The sequence below is a fragment of the Acanthopagrus latus genome, chromosome 24 (genome assembly GCF_904848185.1).
Source record: "Acanthopagrus latus isolate v.2019 chromosome 24, fAcaLat1.1, whole genome shotgun sequence".
In the NCBI taxonomy this organism is placed as follows: Eukaryota; Metazoa; Chordata; class Actinopteri; order Spariformes; family Sparidae; genus Acanthopagrus; species Acanthopagrus latus.
In genome coordinates, this window is record NC_051062.1 from 9,421,141 (window position 1) to 9,438,349 (window position 17,209).

General features: G+C 42.8%; 2 protein-coding genes across 10 annotated transcripts in view; both read left to right on the forward strand.

The window, feature by feature from the left end:
• LOC119015085 (histone deacetylase 4-like) overlaps nt 1-5,131 on the forward strand; it is a 66,016-nt gene extending 60,885 nt beyond the window's left edge. For all 9 annotated transcript variants that reach the window (XM_037090710.1, XM_037090713.1, XM_037090711.1 and 6 more), the window contains 5 exons: nt 354-472; nt 649-782; nt 1,275-1,359; nt 1,445-1,589; nt 1,707-5,131. In XM_037090710.1, coding sequence (XP_036946605.1) covers nt 354-472; nt 649-782; nt 1,275-1,359; nt 1,445-1,589; nt 1,707-1,746 — 523 coding nt within the window. In that variant the 3' untranslated portion in view covers nt 1,747-5,131. The remainder of the gene's footprint in view (nt 1-353; nt 473-648; nt 783-1,274; nt 1,360-1,444; nt 1,590-1,706) is intronic.
• Nucleotides 5,132-6,687: 1,556 nt separating this feature from the next.
• On the forward strand, nt 6,688-16,510 carry LOC119015092 (ribose-phosphate pyrophosphokinase 2). Its single transcript, XM_037090738.1, has 7 exons — nt 6,688-7,023; nt 10,216-10,399; nt 11,844-11,942; nt 12,498-12,622; nt 12,809-12,982; nt 13,241-13,400; nt 15,341-16,510. The coding sequence occupies exons 1-7, from the start codon at nt 6,902-6,904 to the stop codon at nt 15,431-15,433; spliced, it is 957 nt and encodes a 318-aa protein (XP_036946633.1). The 5' UTR covers nt 6,688-6,901; the 3' UTR covers nt 15,434-16,510.
• The last annotated feature ends 699 nt before the right edge of the window (nt 16,511-17,209 follow it).

The window sequence follows — 17,209 nt, forward strand, 5'->3', positions numbered from 1 at the left end:
AAAAACCTAGTGATTATTTTAATTTCTTTCTCCATTAACTGACCATTTATGTGGTAATTTGTCAGAAAAGGCTCATCGTAATTTTCAGACAGCTCAAGGTGATGCTGTCAAATGTGTCGTTTTGTCTGACCAACCTTTGAAAACTCAAAGATGTTTAATTTACTAGCTAATAAAAGCAGCAAATGTCAAGTCACGTCTGGTCATTTTGCTTCATAAATTAAATACTTACTGATTAATTACTTGGTTGAGGTGGTTTGAAAAATAAAAAATCTCACTTGGTGCTCTTCCATATTCACTTTGAAACGTCGTCCATTATTCTGTCTAATCTTTATATACCACATGTGCCCCCTCAGGTCAGTGGTGATGCCCATTGCCAACGAGTTTGCTCCAGACATCGTGCTGGTCTCTTCAGGCTTCGATGCTGTTGAGGGTCACCCTCCACCACTGGGCGGCTACACATTGACGTCCAAGTGTGAGTGCCAGATTATGTGAAGTTTCTTATCTTGCGCTCCAGCCTTCGGCCGCACAAAACACATAGTTTGGTGCCTGAGAAAGTTTAAAATTGTTTCCTGGGGGGGAGACAAACGGCTGAAATGTTAATTAGATTCAATGCCGAGTCATTTACATTAATTCGCTTCCTCTCCTCAGGTTTCGGCTATCTGACCAAGCAGCTGATGACCCTTGCCGGAGGCCGGGTGGTCCTGGCTCTGGAGGGGGGTCACGACCTCACCGCCATCTGTGACGCCTCCGAGGCCTGCGTGGCCGCACTGCTCGGCCAGGAGGTAAGGAGGGCACTTTGACAACACACAGGATCTGAATTCTAATTAGTGAATAAAGAAAGAAGGATGGGAATAAGGCTGTCAGCCAGGTGCTTCAAAACTCTAGCACTGATTAACAGATGTAATTAATTTGAATTACGTTTTAATCTGCTGTGTTTGCAGTGAAACGGAAAGAACAGAAATAGATTATTTTGAGGATAAAGCCTCACTAATCAATCAAAATGATCATTGCTTCCACTATAAAACATAAAAAACAGTAGTAGAATTAGTTTTATATTGACACATCTGATAAAGTACTGTGAAATAGACTCATCAGGCATTAATAAGGTTTCATGTCAGCGTGTCCTCCGTCTGGGATCCAGTGGGAGTGAAATGAATTGATGTTACATGGTGCATTATTTCCTGGTTGTCCCCCTTGTGGTAACTATCAGAACTGCAGCCTGCTTCCAGACTCCATGTTTATATATTCTGTGTGTTTGTTTTTGTCGTGTGCAGCTGGACCCGCTGCCTAAGGCCGTCCTGGAGCAGAGGCCCAACGCCAACGCAGTCCGCTCTCTGGAGAAGGTTTTAGAGACTCACAGTGAGTTCATCATGTAAAAACATTAACTGTCAGGTTGCTTCCACAAAACTGGTACGAACTCTCTGATTTCTGTCCTCCTCTCCAGGTAAGTACTGGCGCTCGGTGCACCGCTACTCACCACGGCTGGGACTCTCCCTGCTGGAGGCCAAACGAGGAGACTCGGAGGAGGCCGAGGCCGTCAGCGCCATGGCTTCTCTCTCCGTGGCTAACACCAATGCCATGGATCAAAGGTGAAGCATCCAAAGTCACATCTACAGGACATTTTTATAGGCCTTTTGTCACTTCTTCTACTACTCTCTGTATCCATCCTCTGCCTGAGGATTAATATCTGTGAATCTGTCTTTCAGGCCAGAAGAGGAACCCATGGAGGAGGAGGAACCACTGTAACAGAGGGAACCACGAGGGTGTCACACTGTAAACCATTGACCTCTCCGGAGAACGCCTCTTTGAGCTGCGAAGAGTCTCGACTGACCCCTTCATTTAGTCCCCCTAACCCCACTCACCACGTCAGTCACCTTGATTGGCGGCCCCTCGGCCAAAACACGAGGGAGAGGGGGTGGGCTCAGCCTCAGAGTAGGGAGCCAATCAGGAGACGGAGGACTGAATTGGGAAAAAAAGAATTAGACATACCGGCGGCGCTTGGCGGCGCTCGATCAGAGACACTCATTTTTTTTCTGTCAGTCTTCGCACCCCTACGTTAGCCCACTGCGGCTAACCAAGTGACCAAGGCAGCAGCGGGCGAGTGTATTTGGAGTTTTGGGGCGAGCTCAGGTCTCGTCACGGAGAGGTGCGGAAACATAACGGTGCTTTACACAGCTGCCTTCTGACCACACACAGTATGGACACCAGGGACAGCAGATGATCCCAGCTGTCAAACGCAGCGCGGGAGTTTCTTTTTTTCTCTTTTACTCAACTATTTTTCCCGACGAAACAAACAAAGGGCATCGCGGCAACTGAGATACTGTTTTACAACGATGCGTTCACTGTGGCCGAAAAAAAAAGTTTGAGTCGGCTTTTTGCAAAGATTTGACGGGGAAGACTTGTCGCCTCGCCGGATGCAGCCTGTCGTTGTGAAGGTTGACGAGTGAGAGGAGTGCCTTGGTGAGGGGTCCGCTGGATTTCAGGATTGTTCAGGAAAAGATTGCCTTAAGTCTAAAAGATTTTTCTCGCTGAGGAGTCGGCGCGAGGGAGGGAGGGCGGGAGGGAAAGAGGGAGGGAGACGGAGAGTTTCACACTCTCCTGTTTCCGTGGGGGGGATGACGAACATAAAGCAAACAATCTTTCAGCATGTTTACTTGGAACGTGACGACGACAGCATTTATGTCTCTCACAGCCTCTCTCGAAGAGTTACTTTACTTTTGGATGGATCTATTTTTCTGTAAAACAAAAAAAAGAGAAAGAAGACGCTTTGTAAAGGTAGTTGCCAGCTTCAGTAGAGGAAAAAAACCACACAACGGTGCAAACATGGAGACCTTCAGACGAGGAAAATTAGATTGAAAAACTCTCAAAAAAAGCCTTTGATGTAGCTTCCCTTTAACTGAAGTCATCGCTTTGTAAACACATGAAGCATGCATCCGAGCAGAGAGAGAGAGAACCAGGCGAGTTTTTTTGTTTTTGTTTTTTTTGCAAGATTCTTGAATGTTATCCAAAAGAGAAAAAGCCAAGCAAAGAAAAGCCAAAGCATGAGTTTGCATTTTTACAGTAGTACTTTTCACTCCTCTCGATAAAAACACTTCTCATCTTGGTCCTTTCAGACAAAAAGGCTTGATGTTTACTGATTGAACCCGTCACGGATCAAGTGAGCATCTCCGTGCCGACTGCTTTGGCCTCCCATGCTTTGCCGGTTGGCAGCTACCTTGGTTTTCGCTAGTGTGAGCTCAAACATTAGTCATGTATATTGAATTGAATATATTTTGAGAGGCAGTAATCGAGTATTGCCCCGGTTTGTATCTACATGTATGATTTCCAACATCGAGTTGTCAATTTTTTGCGATATCGACAAACTGTTGTTTGGTAAGCGTGTCCACTTTTCTTTTTTCTTTTTTTCTTTTTTTTATTGTATAAGATTATTTTTCTAACTCTTTTTTTTTCATCCATAGATTTTTGTTCTGTATTTTTATCCGTTTTCTGGATAGTTATAGGGCTGCCATTCACACAACTTAGTACTCGTGTCACTACTTGTTCAAAAACTTTCTTTCTTTCTTGTATTTATCAGAAATAAGGAGCGACTTTCTTCCTTTCTTTCTTTCTACGGCTCTCTCGGCCTTTTTCTGCATTTTCATCAACTGTGTATTTATAACATGTACTTGTTTATAGGAGATTTGTATATGGAAAATTTATAAATGTACTCTAACTAATGACAGCTATGATATTGTGAGCGACAAACAGTATGGTGTATGATATTACTCCATGAACTTTAAAGAAGAAGAAGAAGCAGCATATTTAAACTCGTCATCGACTGCACTGTTTCGCCCTCGAGTGAAATCATTACACGGCACTGCAATTGACTTTTTCCCGATCACCCCCCCACCTCGGAGTGATCGCTTTGATGCCTAATTGATACGTTTCTCCTCCCGTGCATGGCGCCGTGTGCACATTTCGACTGTGACAACACATCCAAAATGAGGTTTAGAGGCCGTTTTATGTAGCGAGCTGAGTTTACAGAGGGTCGAACGTGTCGAAAAAATGGAGACGTTTCCGACGGAAAGCATCAGGCGATAATTTAAGAATCTCTTTCTGAGCATGTGTTGCACTCTCACGACATCAGTGCCTCCTTCTTCCCTCCCCCCCTGCTTTGACTTCAGCTGACCTGAAACCAGTCGGAGGTCAAATCACATTCAAATTGATCCACATCTGTCAACTGCTCTATCGACTATCATGTTCACTTTGAGTTGATATCATTTTATAAACTTGTAAAATTTGAGCTTAAGTTGATTTTTTAAATTTTGTTTTTGTTCACGTCTGTCAAACATTCCACTTGTTACATGTTCAATTTGGCTTTTTTATTTTATTTTATTTTTTTGGAGTTTTATTTTGTAGAAAACTTTAATACTACTCTTAAGTTTTTTTGCCGTCTGCTCGCGCCAACTTTAACTCTTTGCATGGTTTGTGAGTCAGCATGCCTGCTTGTCTATGTAACAAAAAATGTATTTGCACAATAGAAGAAGAAACACTGGAGGACTTAAGAAAAAAAAGGAAAAATACTAAAAAAAAAAAAAAAAAACCTCCCCGAGAGCAACCAGGTAGGACAGGTTTTCTTCCTCTCTGGTGTGCGAGCAATTCAGAAGACTTTGTCCAAATGACTCCGCTGAGAAACATTTGATATTGTTCTTATTGAATATCGTTTCCAATAAGTGATTTTAAACATGATTCAGCACTTACACGATGTGTATATGGACTGTGCTAAAGAGAAACACGCTCTGCCAAAACCTCTGCTACATTCACACCTTATCAAAAGACTCTCCCAAAGAATGTTCCTCTTCTCAAAGATCTTTGAACGGGCACTAGAAATCGACGGATATCGGTTTTGGGGGGTTAAAAAAAAGGGCATCGTCGTTTATTGATTGTCACACCCACCTCGGCCAGTTCTACACATATATATATATATAACCACTGTGGCTCAAGAGCATTTCTCGGTTTACATGTAAATGGATAAAAAAAAGTTATTTTTTGTTTGTTGTTTGTCTCTATTGATGAAAAACTCTTTCTTTGGGACCTACGCTTTGGACATTTCATCTCTGACATCATCTATAAAATATATTTCTGAAAAATACTAGAGTCTTGTAATCGTGTGGTTTTTTTTTTTGTCATGATATAAAATCTGGGTTTTAAAAGGTCAACAGGAACTAATCTGGACACAATCAATTCAGCAGTCAGTCCTTGACAGGATGTCAGATTTTCAGGTTATCTAACTGATGATGCAAAGGCAGATTATCAGAGGGACAGAACTCCTGAGGAGGCTTTTCTTCTGTTTTCTGTCTCGTGGAAATGAAACACTCAAAGTCCATCCGAGTGTAAACAGTCAATAGTGGTGGTTGGTGTTAAACTCCTGAAATGTGTTGAGGTCGACAGGAAAGCTACATGGATGTCTGCAATGCAAATCTTCCTGCTCCTGAAGTAAATCATCCGGCCAGCACGTGACGACAAAGATGGCTGGTCAGGACATGCGAGAGGCACGAAGTCTCAGCTGACCTGTGGCTGAGTGGAAAATCTAATTACAAAAACCAATATCACAAGTGTGCATTTTGGATTCGAATTCCAAAGCAGCAACAGCTATCAGGTGACCTCCTCCTCCTCAAATTGGTCCCTCAAAGTCACAAAATGGTGAAAGATTTACTTAATTATTCCCAAAAAGCCTGAGTTGAAACATTGAAACAGCTTGTTCTGTTTGGCTAAGTGTCCAAAAATTGAAGACATTTGGTTTGTTATCTTAAGACAGCCAGCAAAATGTTCTTTAAAGAAGCAGAGAACACAATTTGTTGGCTTAAAAGTTACATTTGTTGTGGTGAATATTAATTGTAGCAGCAAGATATTTCCTTTCCTATAACAGAGCAATTAGCAGAGTATTAAAGGTGCAACATGTGATAATTTTAGTTTGAAATATTCAAAAACTGACTAAATGTAACCATATATTGTGAAGAAAATAACAGGTTTGATCTCATGTTATGACTGCTAGCTGCACGGCTAACCGAGCTAATTAGCTAACACCAGCTACAGATAGCCGCAAAAATGAATAATAAGAAAGTGGTACCGAGAAAATTTGGCTTCAGTTGTACAGGGTCACATATGAATCAAAACGAATGACAATAATGTGAGAAATTATTATTTAAAAAGTTGCTGGCTGTGAAGTAGGAATAGATTGTGATGGTGTACAAAATTTCACATAACACCCTAGCTAGCAAACTGAATAGCGGGATACAGTTAGCTAGCTAAAATGCTTTAATTAATTAATAAATCAATGAATAAACACTTTAAAGTGACTGCTATAATAAGGGCCTTTTTTTATTATAATGAATCACATTAATACATAATATATTTTGAGGCTTTAAACATGAAAGTTGGGACACTATATGTTTTTAGCCAATTACAAACTTTATTTAAATATATATATGGCAACACAACAACAGGATACAAATAGTCATGTAAAACAAATAATTACAACAAAAAAAATAAAAACAATAAAATAAAATAACAAAACGTCAGGTGAAATAAAGACACGTTAAAAGCCGTTATAAAAGTTAGAAAAACTGTCTCGTGCGTGTTATTCGACAGCACGGCAGCGTAACGAGTGTTGATGTGCGGCGCGCGGTCCAATGAGGGGAGAGCACTTCCCTTTTACCGTGCAAACACTGACCTGATATTTCCTCTCTGCCCACTGTCCCCACCGCCGCTCCACTGCGATGCCAGAGCTGCAACATTAGCGAGCTAATCTTCCCCCGTTTTCACAACCCATCACCGGGAAGACCTGTCGCGTTTTTCCATTCACTCTTCCCCCCCTTTTTTTCTCTTCTCGAAGCTCAAGCTTTTGTTTTTTTTTACGGACATGCCGAACATCGTGCTTTTTAGCGGGAGCTCTCACCACGACCTGTCCCAGAAAGTGGCTGATCGACTGGGGCTGGATCTGGGGAAGGTGATCACGAAGAAATTCAGCAACCAGGAGACATGGCGAGTGGATATTCTTTTTAATTTCTACACCGCGCACGTTGTTCTGACTGCCGCACATTTACAGCGTGTTTCTCTCGTTTGAGCGGGTGTAAGCTCGCTCCTGTTGCCTCAGCCTGGGCATCACATGTGGGTAGGTTAGCTTGAAGCTAACAATAGTTTACTATTCAGCGGGTAGCGCTGAAAACGTCCACACGTGACTAGCTAGCCACATGTAAACACACCAGGCTAGCGAGCTTATAGCGAGTTAACTTCTACGTGTCCTCCCTCGGACAGCGTTTCCAGCCCGTCAGTCTTTACTCTGAGTTTTGACGAGCACGCATAGCTGTTTTTACATGGATCGGAGTCGTTGTCAAATTACGTAACTTTACATTTCGGCTCGCTGCGTATCATGCTAACTCCGCTAGCACGTCACGTCTGGTTCCCGTGTGATGGGGATGTGGAGGCAGAAAAGTGTCCGGACGAATCTTTTGCATGTGTTGCACAAGTGTCCCCCCTCCCACTCCCCCCAAAGCTCACATGTGGTGGTCTGAACTATGTAAAATGATAAACCATTAAATTGGGAGTACGTTGCTGTTTTTAATTCGTGCTTTAAGATTGTAATGCTGTGGTTAAAAGTTAGCTAGCTCTGTCGTGGGAACACATTGTTACGGGAGTACGAAGTTTGACGTGACACCTTTTGACGCCATCACCTAGTAAAGTTAGCTAGCTGGATACTGTTAGCTAGCTATTAAGCTTGAAACCTGTGGGTTTAACTACAAAGTTAGTACGACATTGGTATACCTGACTGAACAGGAAGGTTTAGGTGACAGTGTTGTCAAATATCCGTCGAAAATAAGTTGAATAAATGGGATTGGAGAGTGTGTCCGATAATGGATGCTTGCTAGCTTGCTGTCATTTAAACGTGGATTTGCGTTAGCTCGCTTACTGCAGAGATGACATCTCGCTGCATATACAGAAACATTTGACAGGTTTATAAGCAGCAAAACAATCAAATTCAACCACAGCTGTTACTTGGACAGATGTATTTAAATGTCTCATGTTGTGCCTAAACTAAAGAGAATACAGTTTTTCTCCATTACTTGCAGGAGAGGTTGGTTTATTCTCCAGCGTGTAAATCACATGAACTTGATTTGTGCTTATTTCCAAAGTCCAGCTGATGATTAGTGAAATTACTGACTGCATGCTAGCTGCAGGCCTCAGTGATATTTGCATCACAAAGGGCTCCTCCTGTGTCCCCTGCTTGTTCAAACAAAGTTATTTAAGGATGAGTGTCACGTTTGAACTCTACTCCAGGGTGATTATCTGTCTCACCCTGGCCTGTCTGCTTGAGTGTATTGATTTGAACTCATCACACATCAATTTATCTGATGCAGCATTAACTTAAGCATACATTCAGGATGTGATTGTGTCTTCTAACCTTTAATTTAAGTGTATTATATTCTGTTTTTAGAACTTGAGGCTGAGCGAGAATGACTTTAAAATAATCAGAGTTGGATTTCGTTCCCCACTGTGGTCGCTCCCAGATGCACTCTGGGTAAAAGCATCCACCGTCGGCATATGTTGCTTTTTTTGTAATCTGCTCTTCACACCAGAACTAAAGAATGAGCTACCAACACCACAGTTTCCTCCATCAAAGCTTTTAAAAGGGTGGCATGACCCCTTTATCCTCCCCTCTGCTCTGCAATGTTTTCCACCCACAGCTCTCAAAATCCAAGCAAAACTCTGATTATCCGTGCTGACGCTTCTCTCCAGGGAACACAGCTGTTTGGGCGACACGGAGCGCAAAACAAAGATTATTTTCTCATCCTCGCAGACTAACAGGGAGGTGAGAACGGGACTGTAATAACAGCTCTTCTCACAGCTCCAGCGCAGGTTTTTTTTTTTTTTCCTTCTGCCAGGTGACCTGCAGAGGTCACGGACCAGGACGGAGGGAGTGGATTTCTGGGAATTAAAATCGCAGGAAGACTTTTGTGTTTGTTTTGCAGAGGAAGAAAAATGTCCAAATACAGGCTTAATTAACGGCAACACTGTCTTGTTTTGTGTTGAAGGCACAGTTGTTCGAGTCTTCATACCCAGATTTTATTGAAAGATGGCAGAGTTGTGACAAATGAAGAGGCTGCTCTCTTCCATCTTTCTTTTTTGTGGAGTCTTCTCCCACATTGATAGCAGTTTTGAGATTAGCTTCTGTGGCAGGAAAGCCTCTGGCTGAAAGTTGTCCCTTTCTATCCTAAATGTGTGAGCACATTTTATGCTTTTCTGTCAAATTCAGTTGTCTGGCAAATTAAGCTCATTAAAAATCTACCTGTTTGATCCACGAGTGACTTTTTAAGTAGAAATATCAAACATTTTATCAAATCAGCATCTTAAAGTTTGATGAAGTCAGCTGAAGATGTCAGTAGACTGTGATGGACAGTTTCCTTTTTAAGGTTATTTTGTGTTCTGCTCATCCGCTTTGTTTGGATAGTGCCGGCTGATGTGAGAGGGGAGAGGCAGGGGAGACAAAAGTGATGACATGCAGCAAAAGACAAAGACATTTAAGTTAGTGTGGATCTTTCCTGCAGCCCTAGGTGGGAATGTTTTCTTCCAAATGATCTCCTACCCAAACCCTCCATTTTGAGTCTGAAAAACTTTCTCTGCAACTTCTGCATTGCTCAGATATTCCAACTGAAGAAGGCTCTGACATGAGCTCACACAGTGTGATTAGCAGCCTTTATTCCCAGTGATTCACTACCTTTACAGGCTGATTTGTAATCGTGGCCTCCCTAAAAGAATAAACTGCAGGCCTTGTGACTCTGTCTTTACAACTGTACATGTCCATTGATCACATGACAGAGGCCGGGGGGACCTGTGGTCATGTCCCGCAGAGGAATGTTTCACACACACATGCTGTCTGCTTTAGACTCTGTGTGTGTGAGTGCATGTGTGTGTACCTGGCAGGGCCGGATTTCTTTCACACATCGTCACAGGAGTGCAGGGACTCGGCCCAAACTTGTTTCCTGACACTCATACAGAACTTGATACAGGTTTGATCTGAGTTGAGTGGGTGAACACTTATTGCTCATGAATGCATCATCCTAGCTTAACAATGAACTGAATGTCATTTTAATGTGGAAGTGATTGCGGCTAAATGTTAGTACAGCTGTCGAAATCGCCCAGACTTGACATGTTTCCATCCCCTTCTCGTCCCAACAGCGTGGAGATCGGGGAGAGCGTGCGAGGCGAGGATGTGTACATCGTGCAGAGCGGCTGCGGCGAAATTAACGACAACCTCATGGAGCTTCTAATCATGATAAACGCCTGCAAGATCGCCTCCTCGTCCCGCGTCACCGCCGTCATCCCCTGCTTCCCCTACGCACGGCAGGACAAAAAGGACAAGGTAGACACCCCCACACCATAAATACTGATGTGATCAGTTCATACTGTTAAACTATTGTCTTGTTTCTTAACATGTTTCTGCACCTCTGATATCTCTTTGAGTAGGAGCTATAACAAAAATATTACAACACAGTTCAGTTGGACGCCAACATTGAACTGTGTTTGTGGTAAATAAAACACAGAAAAGCATGATTGAAGCATTTTGCCCCACAAATAGTGTGCTTAATGCAGAACGTCTCTAAAATAAAGATCCAGACCCAGTACTGACAATACACTCATAGTATTGATTGTATTCATACTTGGGTGATTCTTTGCTTTAACCTCCCCCATTTAATATTCAGTGTAGTAATAAATTACTTTTAATGTTGTTGTAAGCAGATCAGGGTTTTTCAGCACTAAAAATGCCAAAATTGCTGTTATAATGTGCTTTTCAACCTCCAGTGGGCTCCTGTATGATCAAATAATGTATTACAATATAGTGAAACACAGTTATAATGATAAGAACTATGTCATCATAGCCTGGGCAATAGAAACTGTGCATGACTCAACACTATGATCTGTATAAATGTTAAATACTGGAGTTATTACGTCTGTATCACTGCATGTTGACATGTTGGCTAACTGCAAGTAATTTGAGCCGTTTGCTGCCCTCGGAAAACAAAAATCAGAAATTGACACATCAGACATTCTGGCTGGTTGAGAAACTGGTTCACACAACCTGCTTATCTTGTAAATCATTATCTGCTGTTGCCTCAGTTGTTTATGTAGCTGCAGCAGTCAATCGGCTCCATATAAGGTGACAAGAGAGCTGAACCTGGAGACTTTTACAATGAATTAATCTGTTCTTCTCTGACCTTAAATCGCCTGTTATTCAGTATGTTTTTAAAGCAGTGTAGTCACACAGAGGTGCTACATTGGAGGTCAAATCTCTGCAAACTCTTCCTCAACTGCACGCTGAAGGTTACAGGAAAGGTTTAAGTCCACTCAAACACTAACTGCCGTCGAGAGAAGCCTGAATGTTTAATACTATTTTTTAAATACATTTTAAAAAGTGGAATTTGAATCTAGAGAATGTTTTCAGATGGGTAATTTGTCAATCTTGCATTTCCTGTGAGCGCTCACAAGCTCAGCCATCGTCTCCAGGTAGTCAAGTGTTTTGTCAACATGCCCTAAAGCCGACTGCCTGACGTTGTTAATCTGCACCGTGCTGGCTTTTCTTGAGTGAACAAGGCTGTGGCGGCAGCAAGGTGACCGACTATAATGGAAAAGGTCATCGTTAAAGCCTGACAAAATGTCCCGAGGCCGTCTTAAACCCACTCTGTCAGATCCACCAGAAGCACTGCAAGCTCACACAGAAGGATTTTAATTGCACTAAAAAGAAAACTTTCAAATTTCCACATTTTTCTTACTTACCTCAAGCGACTGTGTCTTGCTGCTTGTCCCAGAGTCGAGCACCCATATCAGCCAAGCTGGTCGCCAACATGTTATCCGTGGCCGGCGCTGACCACATCATCACCATGGACCTCCACGCGTCACAAATCCAGGTGAGCACGCGAGTTTCACAGCAGAGCGTGTTTGAAGACTACTGTGACTAAGTCTACCATGTCTGATATGTAACCATGTATTTCATGATGTCCTGAAGTTTAAATACCGAGGGAACTGGTCTGCTGAGGCACTTTCACTGTGCCCGGACTGTATTTTCAACACCTAGAGGCTCCTCACACCTGAAGCGAGGGTTTTGTTGTTAACCGTTGGTTCTGGGGTTCCTCAGGGTTGTATACTTGGCCCGCTTCTGTACTCATTGTACACAAACCACCATATTTACCGCTCCAAGTCTGTCACACCACTGCTATATTGAATAAAGTGAAAAGTAAATACAGGGACAGTATGGTGCAGAAATGGTAGCTTTCCTTGTTCCAGCATCACATGTGTAAGTACCAGAACAGCAGACATGACTGATTCTTCCTAGAGTTCTCTGTCCTGATTGGATAAAGTGGGCAGGAATACCAGAAAAATGTATTTTTTTTACTGTGTGAAAGGACGCAGGAGATACGTTTACTGACCATCACTTAATAGTGATTACTGTATTTTCTTCCAAGGGCTTTTTTGACATCGCTGTAGACAACCTTTACGCAGAGCCGGCTGTTCTGCAGTGGATCAGAGAAAATATCCCAGAGTGGAAGAACTGCATCATCGTGTCTCCAGACGCCGGCGGAGCAAAGCGGTAAGAATACACAGACGCTGTGAAACCTCGTTAATGTGCAGAAGATCTTTTTAGAGGATCTTTGGTTTGCAGGTGCCGCTATCATCGCCTCAACCATCAAATAAAAGTCAAGTTGTTGTGTTTTTTTACGAGCAGTTAAAGATTCAGTCCGCGTTTAATGTGTCCTTCTTCCTGTTTTCTGTCCAGTGTGACGTCCATCGCAGACCGCCTGAACGTGGACTTCGCCCTCATCCACAAAGAGCGGAAGAAGGCCAACGAGGTGGACCGCATGGTGCTGGTGGGCGACGTCAAGGACCGCGTGGCCATCCTGGTGGACGACATGGCCGACACCTGCGGCACCATCTGCCACGCCGCCGACAAGTCAGTGTCATTCAAACCTTACGTTTCTTGTTCTGTCTGTGACGTGTGATGGACAAAGTGAAACAGGATCGTAGAAGCAAAGAGCAGAAGTTAATCTGGATCTAAATGAGGATCACAGTCTGATAAGTGTTGAACTCTGTGCAGACTGATGCATATTATTATTATTAACCGATAAGCTGCTAAGAGAAAGCTTTTGATCCATTAAAGAAATCCCCTCATCATGAAGTCAAAACTACATTTCCCCTTCCTCCCCTTCAGGCTGATCGATGCCGGTGCAGTAAAGGTCTACGCCATCCTGACGCACGGCATTTTCTCCGGTCCCGCAATTTCTCGCATCAACAGCGCCCCGTTCGAGGCCGTGGTGGTGACCAACACCATCCCACAGGAGGAGAAGATGAAGGCGTGCCCGAAAATACAGGTGCACAACACACACACACACACACACAGTTTCTACACTTGACCACGTGTGATCTGTTTATGGAAACGGTTTTAGGCTGCTGTTACTTGAAATATCACCTCATCTAAAATGAGCTAACTTGAGCTCACTCCTAGCTTGTGCGTCTCGAGGCGTTGTTGCTTTTAAAGTGCGTTGCATCAGTCGCACCCTCTGCGTTTTCTGTTGACACCCAGGCAGCATTTTGATGCACTTTAACTCCAGGATAGCAGTTTTATACATCGTCTGTGTCTTCAGATAACGTTGGTGCCAAAGTGTAATTCTAATATCTGATGAACTGTGTCGTAGTGAAAGTGAAAGTTGGAGTTGAGGCTTATCAGACGTAAACATGTTGAAGCTGTATGCTGTGACGGACTTTGTACTTTGCAGTTTGTCTTCTATAATTACTATAGTGTTAGACGTTAATATACAAATCTGGAGGTGGAAGTTATTCCTTCAAAAATATATATTGTTCCTCTTGCGCGTTGTTCATTCATCTAGATTGTTTGGATGTGAAGCTGTCGAGATGTCTTCTTTTGAATGTAATGGAACTAGATGGTTCTAAAAAAATACATTTGAAAAGCTCAACAACATCGTCTCTTCTTCAGAAATCATGACAGAGTTATTTAATAATTCACAGACTTTCAGAAAGAGAAGAATCCAAGGCACTCCGTCAGGCAGAAAGGTTAAAAAGCTGTCGATGCACGGCTGTTTCATGCTGAAATTCTTAAACATCTACACAGTCGGGCTTGTGGATGAAGAAAGTTGCTCCTCAGCTCATATGTTTTCTCATTATTGTAAAGAATTTCAGCATTAAAAAGAGATCTTCATAAAGGCTGTTTGACCTTGTTGCCAGAGTGCCATGGATGTTTCTCCTCTCTGTTCCCTTCCAAGCAGCACCTTCATCACACTTTGTTTGACTTCCCCAAGCACTCTGACTGTCTCTCTGAAGTATCCACAGACCTCGCTGTGAGCACTTTCATGTAGGAACTATTTATTTTCTACCAAACAACACTCGCCAACCGTACCGCCGTATAAAGAGAGGGAGGCGTGCATCTGCTCGCGGTCGAGAGGCTCGAGCTTGTGACAGCGCGGGATGTAAACATTGACGCCGAAGGGAAGAAGGAAGCCCGTGTTTTCTCTGCGATGTGATACAGAAAGAAAAATTTTTCCTACATGAACCTGCTTTCAACGAGGTCTGAGAATGACCTCGAGGCAGCCGGCGATATCTCCAAAACTCAGCAGAACAAACTAGGTGAAAAGACGAGCTCTGCAGGTAACAGGAAGTGTCTTTGTTTGTGTGGGGGAGCTGAACTGTCACTTTCACACTGTTCACAGCTGTGTCCTCCACATTCTGTGCCGTACTGCTCACAACAAACACCCACCGGGCTGTGCGCGCTTGTTTGACGGCTGTTATTCAGGACTTTGAAATCACCAGCCTACGTTTATCTGGTGCTGCAGTTCAGTGAAGAGAAGAGCAGCAGCAGCAGCGAGTCGGTTACCTTAAAAAGAGAAAGAAAAGGGCACAAATGTCAGAGTTGCACGGTGTATATAGAGTGATGCATCATCAGCAGGGTATTGGGGCATTTGTATTATTGACTACTTATAGATGCCAGCAGAATTATAGCCGATAGAGGAGGGAAAAGTTCTGACACAACAAATAGCATTATAAAAGAAAGATATTACATCACTTTGCTCGCTACGTCTGAGTCTTTTCTTACCGTCTGATGTGAATAATTTACTCGCTGCTCACTCGTCTCATCAGTATCAGCCATGAGAAGCAGGTAGATTTCTTTTGGTGAGAACAAACTCCGCCCACAACAAGTTTTCTGTAAATAAGAAACCTCCGAATAGAGAGAAATAATAAAAGTATGACTGCAATTTTGAAGCAAGGTTTTTAATCACGTCGGACTTGTTCTCTCCAGGTCATCGACATCTCCATGATCCTGGCGGAGGCGATCAGGAGAACCCACAACGGCGAGTCAGTGTCCTACCTCTTCAGCCACGTACCTTTGTAAAGAACGAGAGAGGGCGACCCCCCCCTGCCCTCTCTCCTCCTCCTCCACCTCCCCCCGTCAGGCCACCCGACTGGCATTTTCTGCCAAATATCCACCACAAAAGGCTCCACAAAAAGGTGCCTGATGGTTTCTGGCCAACCCCCCTCCCCCATCCCCCCCATGTGACCATCTGAAGGTCACGCCAACACATTGTTTTGACATTTTCACCAGGAGACAGAGAAGAAACATCACTTCATCTCTGGAGACCAAGTTTGTATTTATGAGCATCTGTTTATCTTTTTTCCTCTTGTTTCAGTTCTGCCGGCCTTTACCACGTTCCGAGGCCAGCCTTCACTTTAACCAAAGGGTCCATTAGCCTTCACATCATGTCTTCTTTGTACCTCACTAATAAAGCATTCCACGTTGTCATGATTAGAAATATTTTGGACCTTTTTCTGCTTCACAATCTAATAAAAAAAAGTGAAAAATGTGCACCTTTCTCCCCGCTAGTGTTCGCTGCAGCAGCAGCTAAAAGTATTAAAATAAGGGAGGCTAACCTTAACGAGCTAATGCTACAGTGATTTTAATGAAGCGCTGCCGTCAGGCTGCAGACACACACGTCAGAATTAATTTCATCACATGTTCTTCAGGGTCCTTTTTTTTTTTTTTTTTTTTTTTTAAAGTGAGCTTCACGAATGTGCCGATGTGTCTTTACCTCCCACGACAAGCTGCTGTCACCCTTCTTCAGTTCAAGTCTCCGAAACCCTCCGACAGGTCTGTTTTAACGCGTGTCTGATAACAAGGTGCAAGTGGGCGCCCGAGCCCGCGTTCCAAAAGGTCATGAAACAAACGAGCCCACAGCTCCAATGATTCTAGTGTTCACAAATTAAAAAAAAAAATGGTGTAATTGTCATCACAGCTGTAAACGGGTCACTTTAGCTCCAATGAGGCAGGTTTCACTGTTTGCCTGTAGGTGGATAAAAAAAAACAAAAAAAGAAAAAGAGTTGGTGGAAAAGATGATTTAATTTTTTTTTTTATATGTAACACTTCGAGCTGTTTCTTTGACAATAAAGCTTTGACAATGGCTTAAATACAAACTGTCCTGCTTCTCTTTACTGTCACTGGAATTTCTAATGATTTGGAAAGGTAGAAAATGCTCAATTCCCTGTTTTGTTTATTTATTTTAAAAGCTGAATACACATGAATTCAGATGTACTCTTTGAAAAGATTCTTGATTCCTGAACACAATCTGGCGTTTCATCGACACAGTCAGTCATGTAAAACAAACCTCTTTCAAATATTTGAATAATCATCGTTCAGAACATATGATTCTGAAAAATGTAATCCATGTAAAAGTGGATTTGAACAGGTGAAATACTCTGCTTTACACTTTTTCAGATATGCGTATGACAGCTGGTCACTTTTTAAAAACTTTCCTTGAAGCATTTCCATGATAACCTTGTAAACACAATGCATTATGAAACATTGTGAGCACTTAAAAGAAAACAAGCATGGAGTCATGTTTAAAAACGTCTGACTCGCTTCTCCTCTTGACTTTTACTCCGGTTTCACTTGTTGGAGGCTCGAAGAGGAAGATTCCCAGTTTGAATGCAGGAAACTCTCATAGTTGTTTCAGTATTAACTTCATCTGAATCTTCCGTGAATTGATTATATTAGAAGCAGCAGCTCAGTGTTTGTGTGGCTCATGGGGTCATGGGTCACGCTCAGCAACTTATCTTAAACTGATTGGGAATCAGTGTTCTGCACTCTAGAGGGATTAATTGCACACTTTCAGC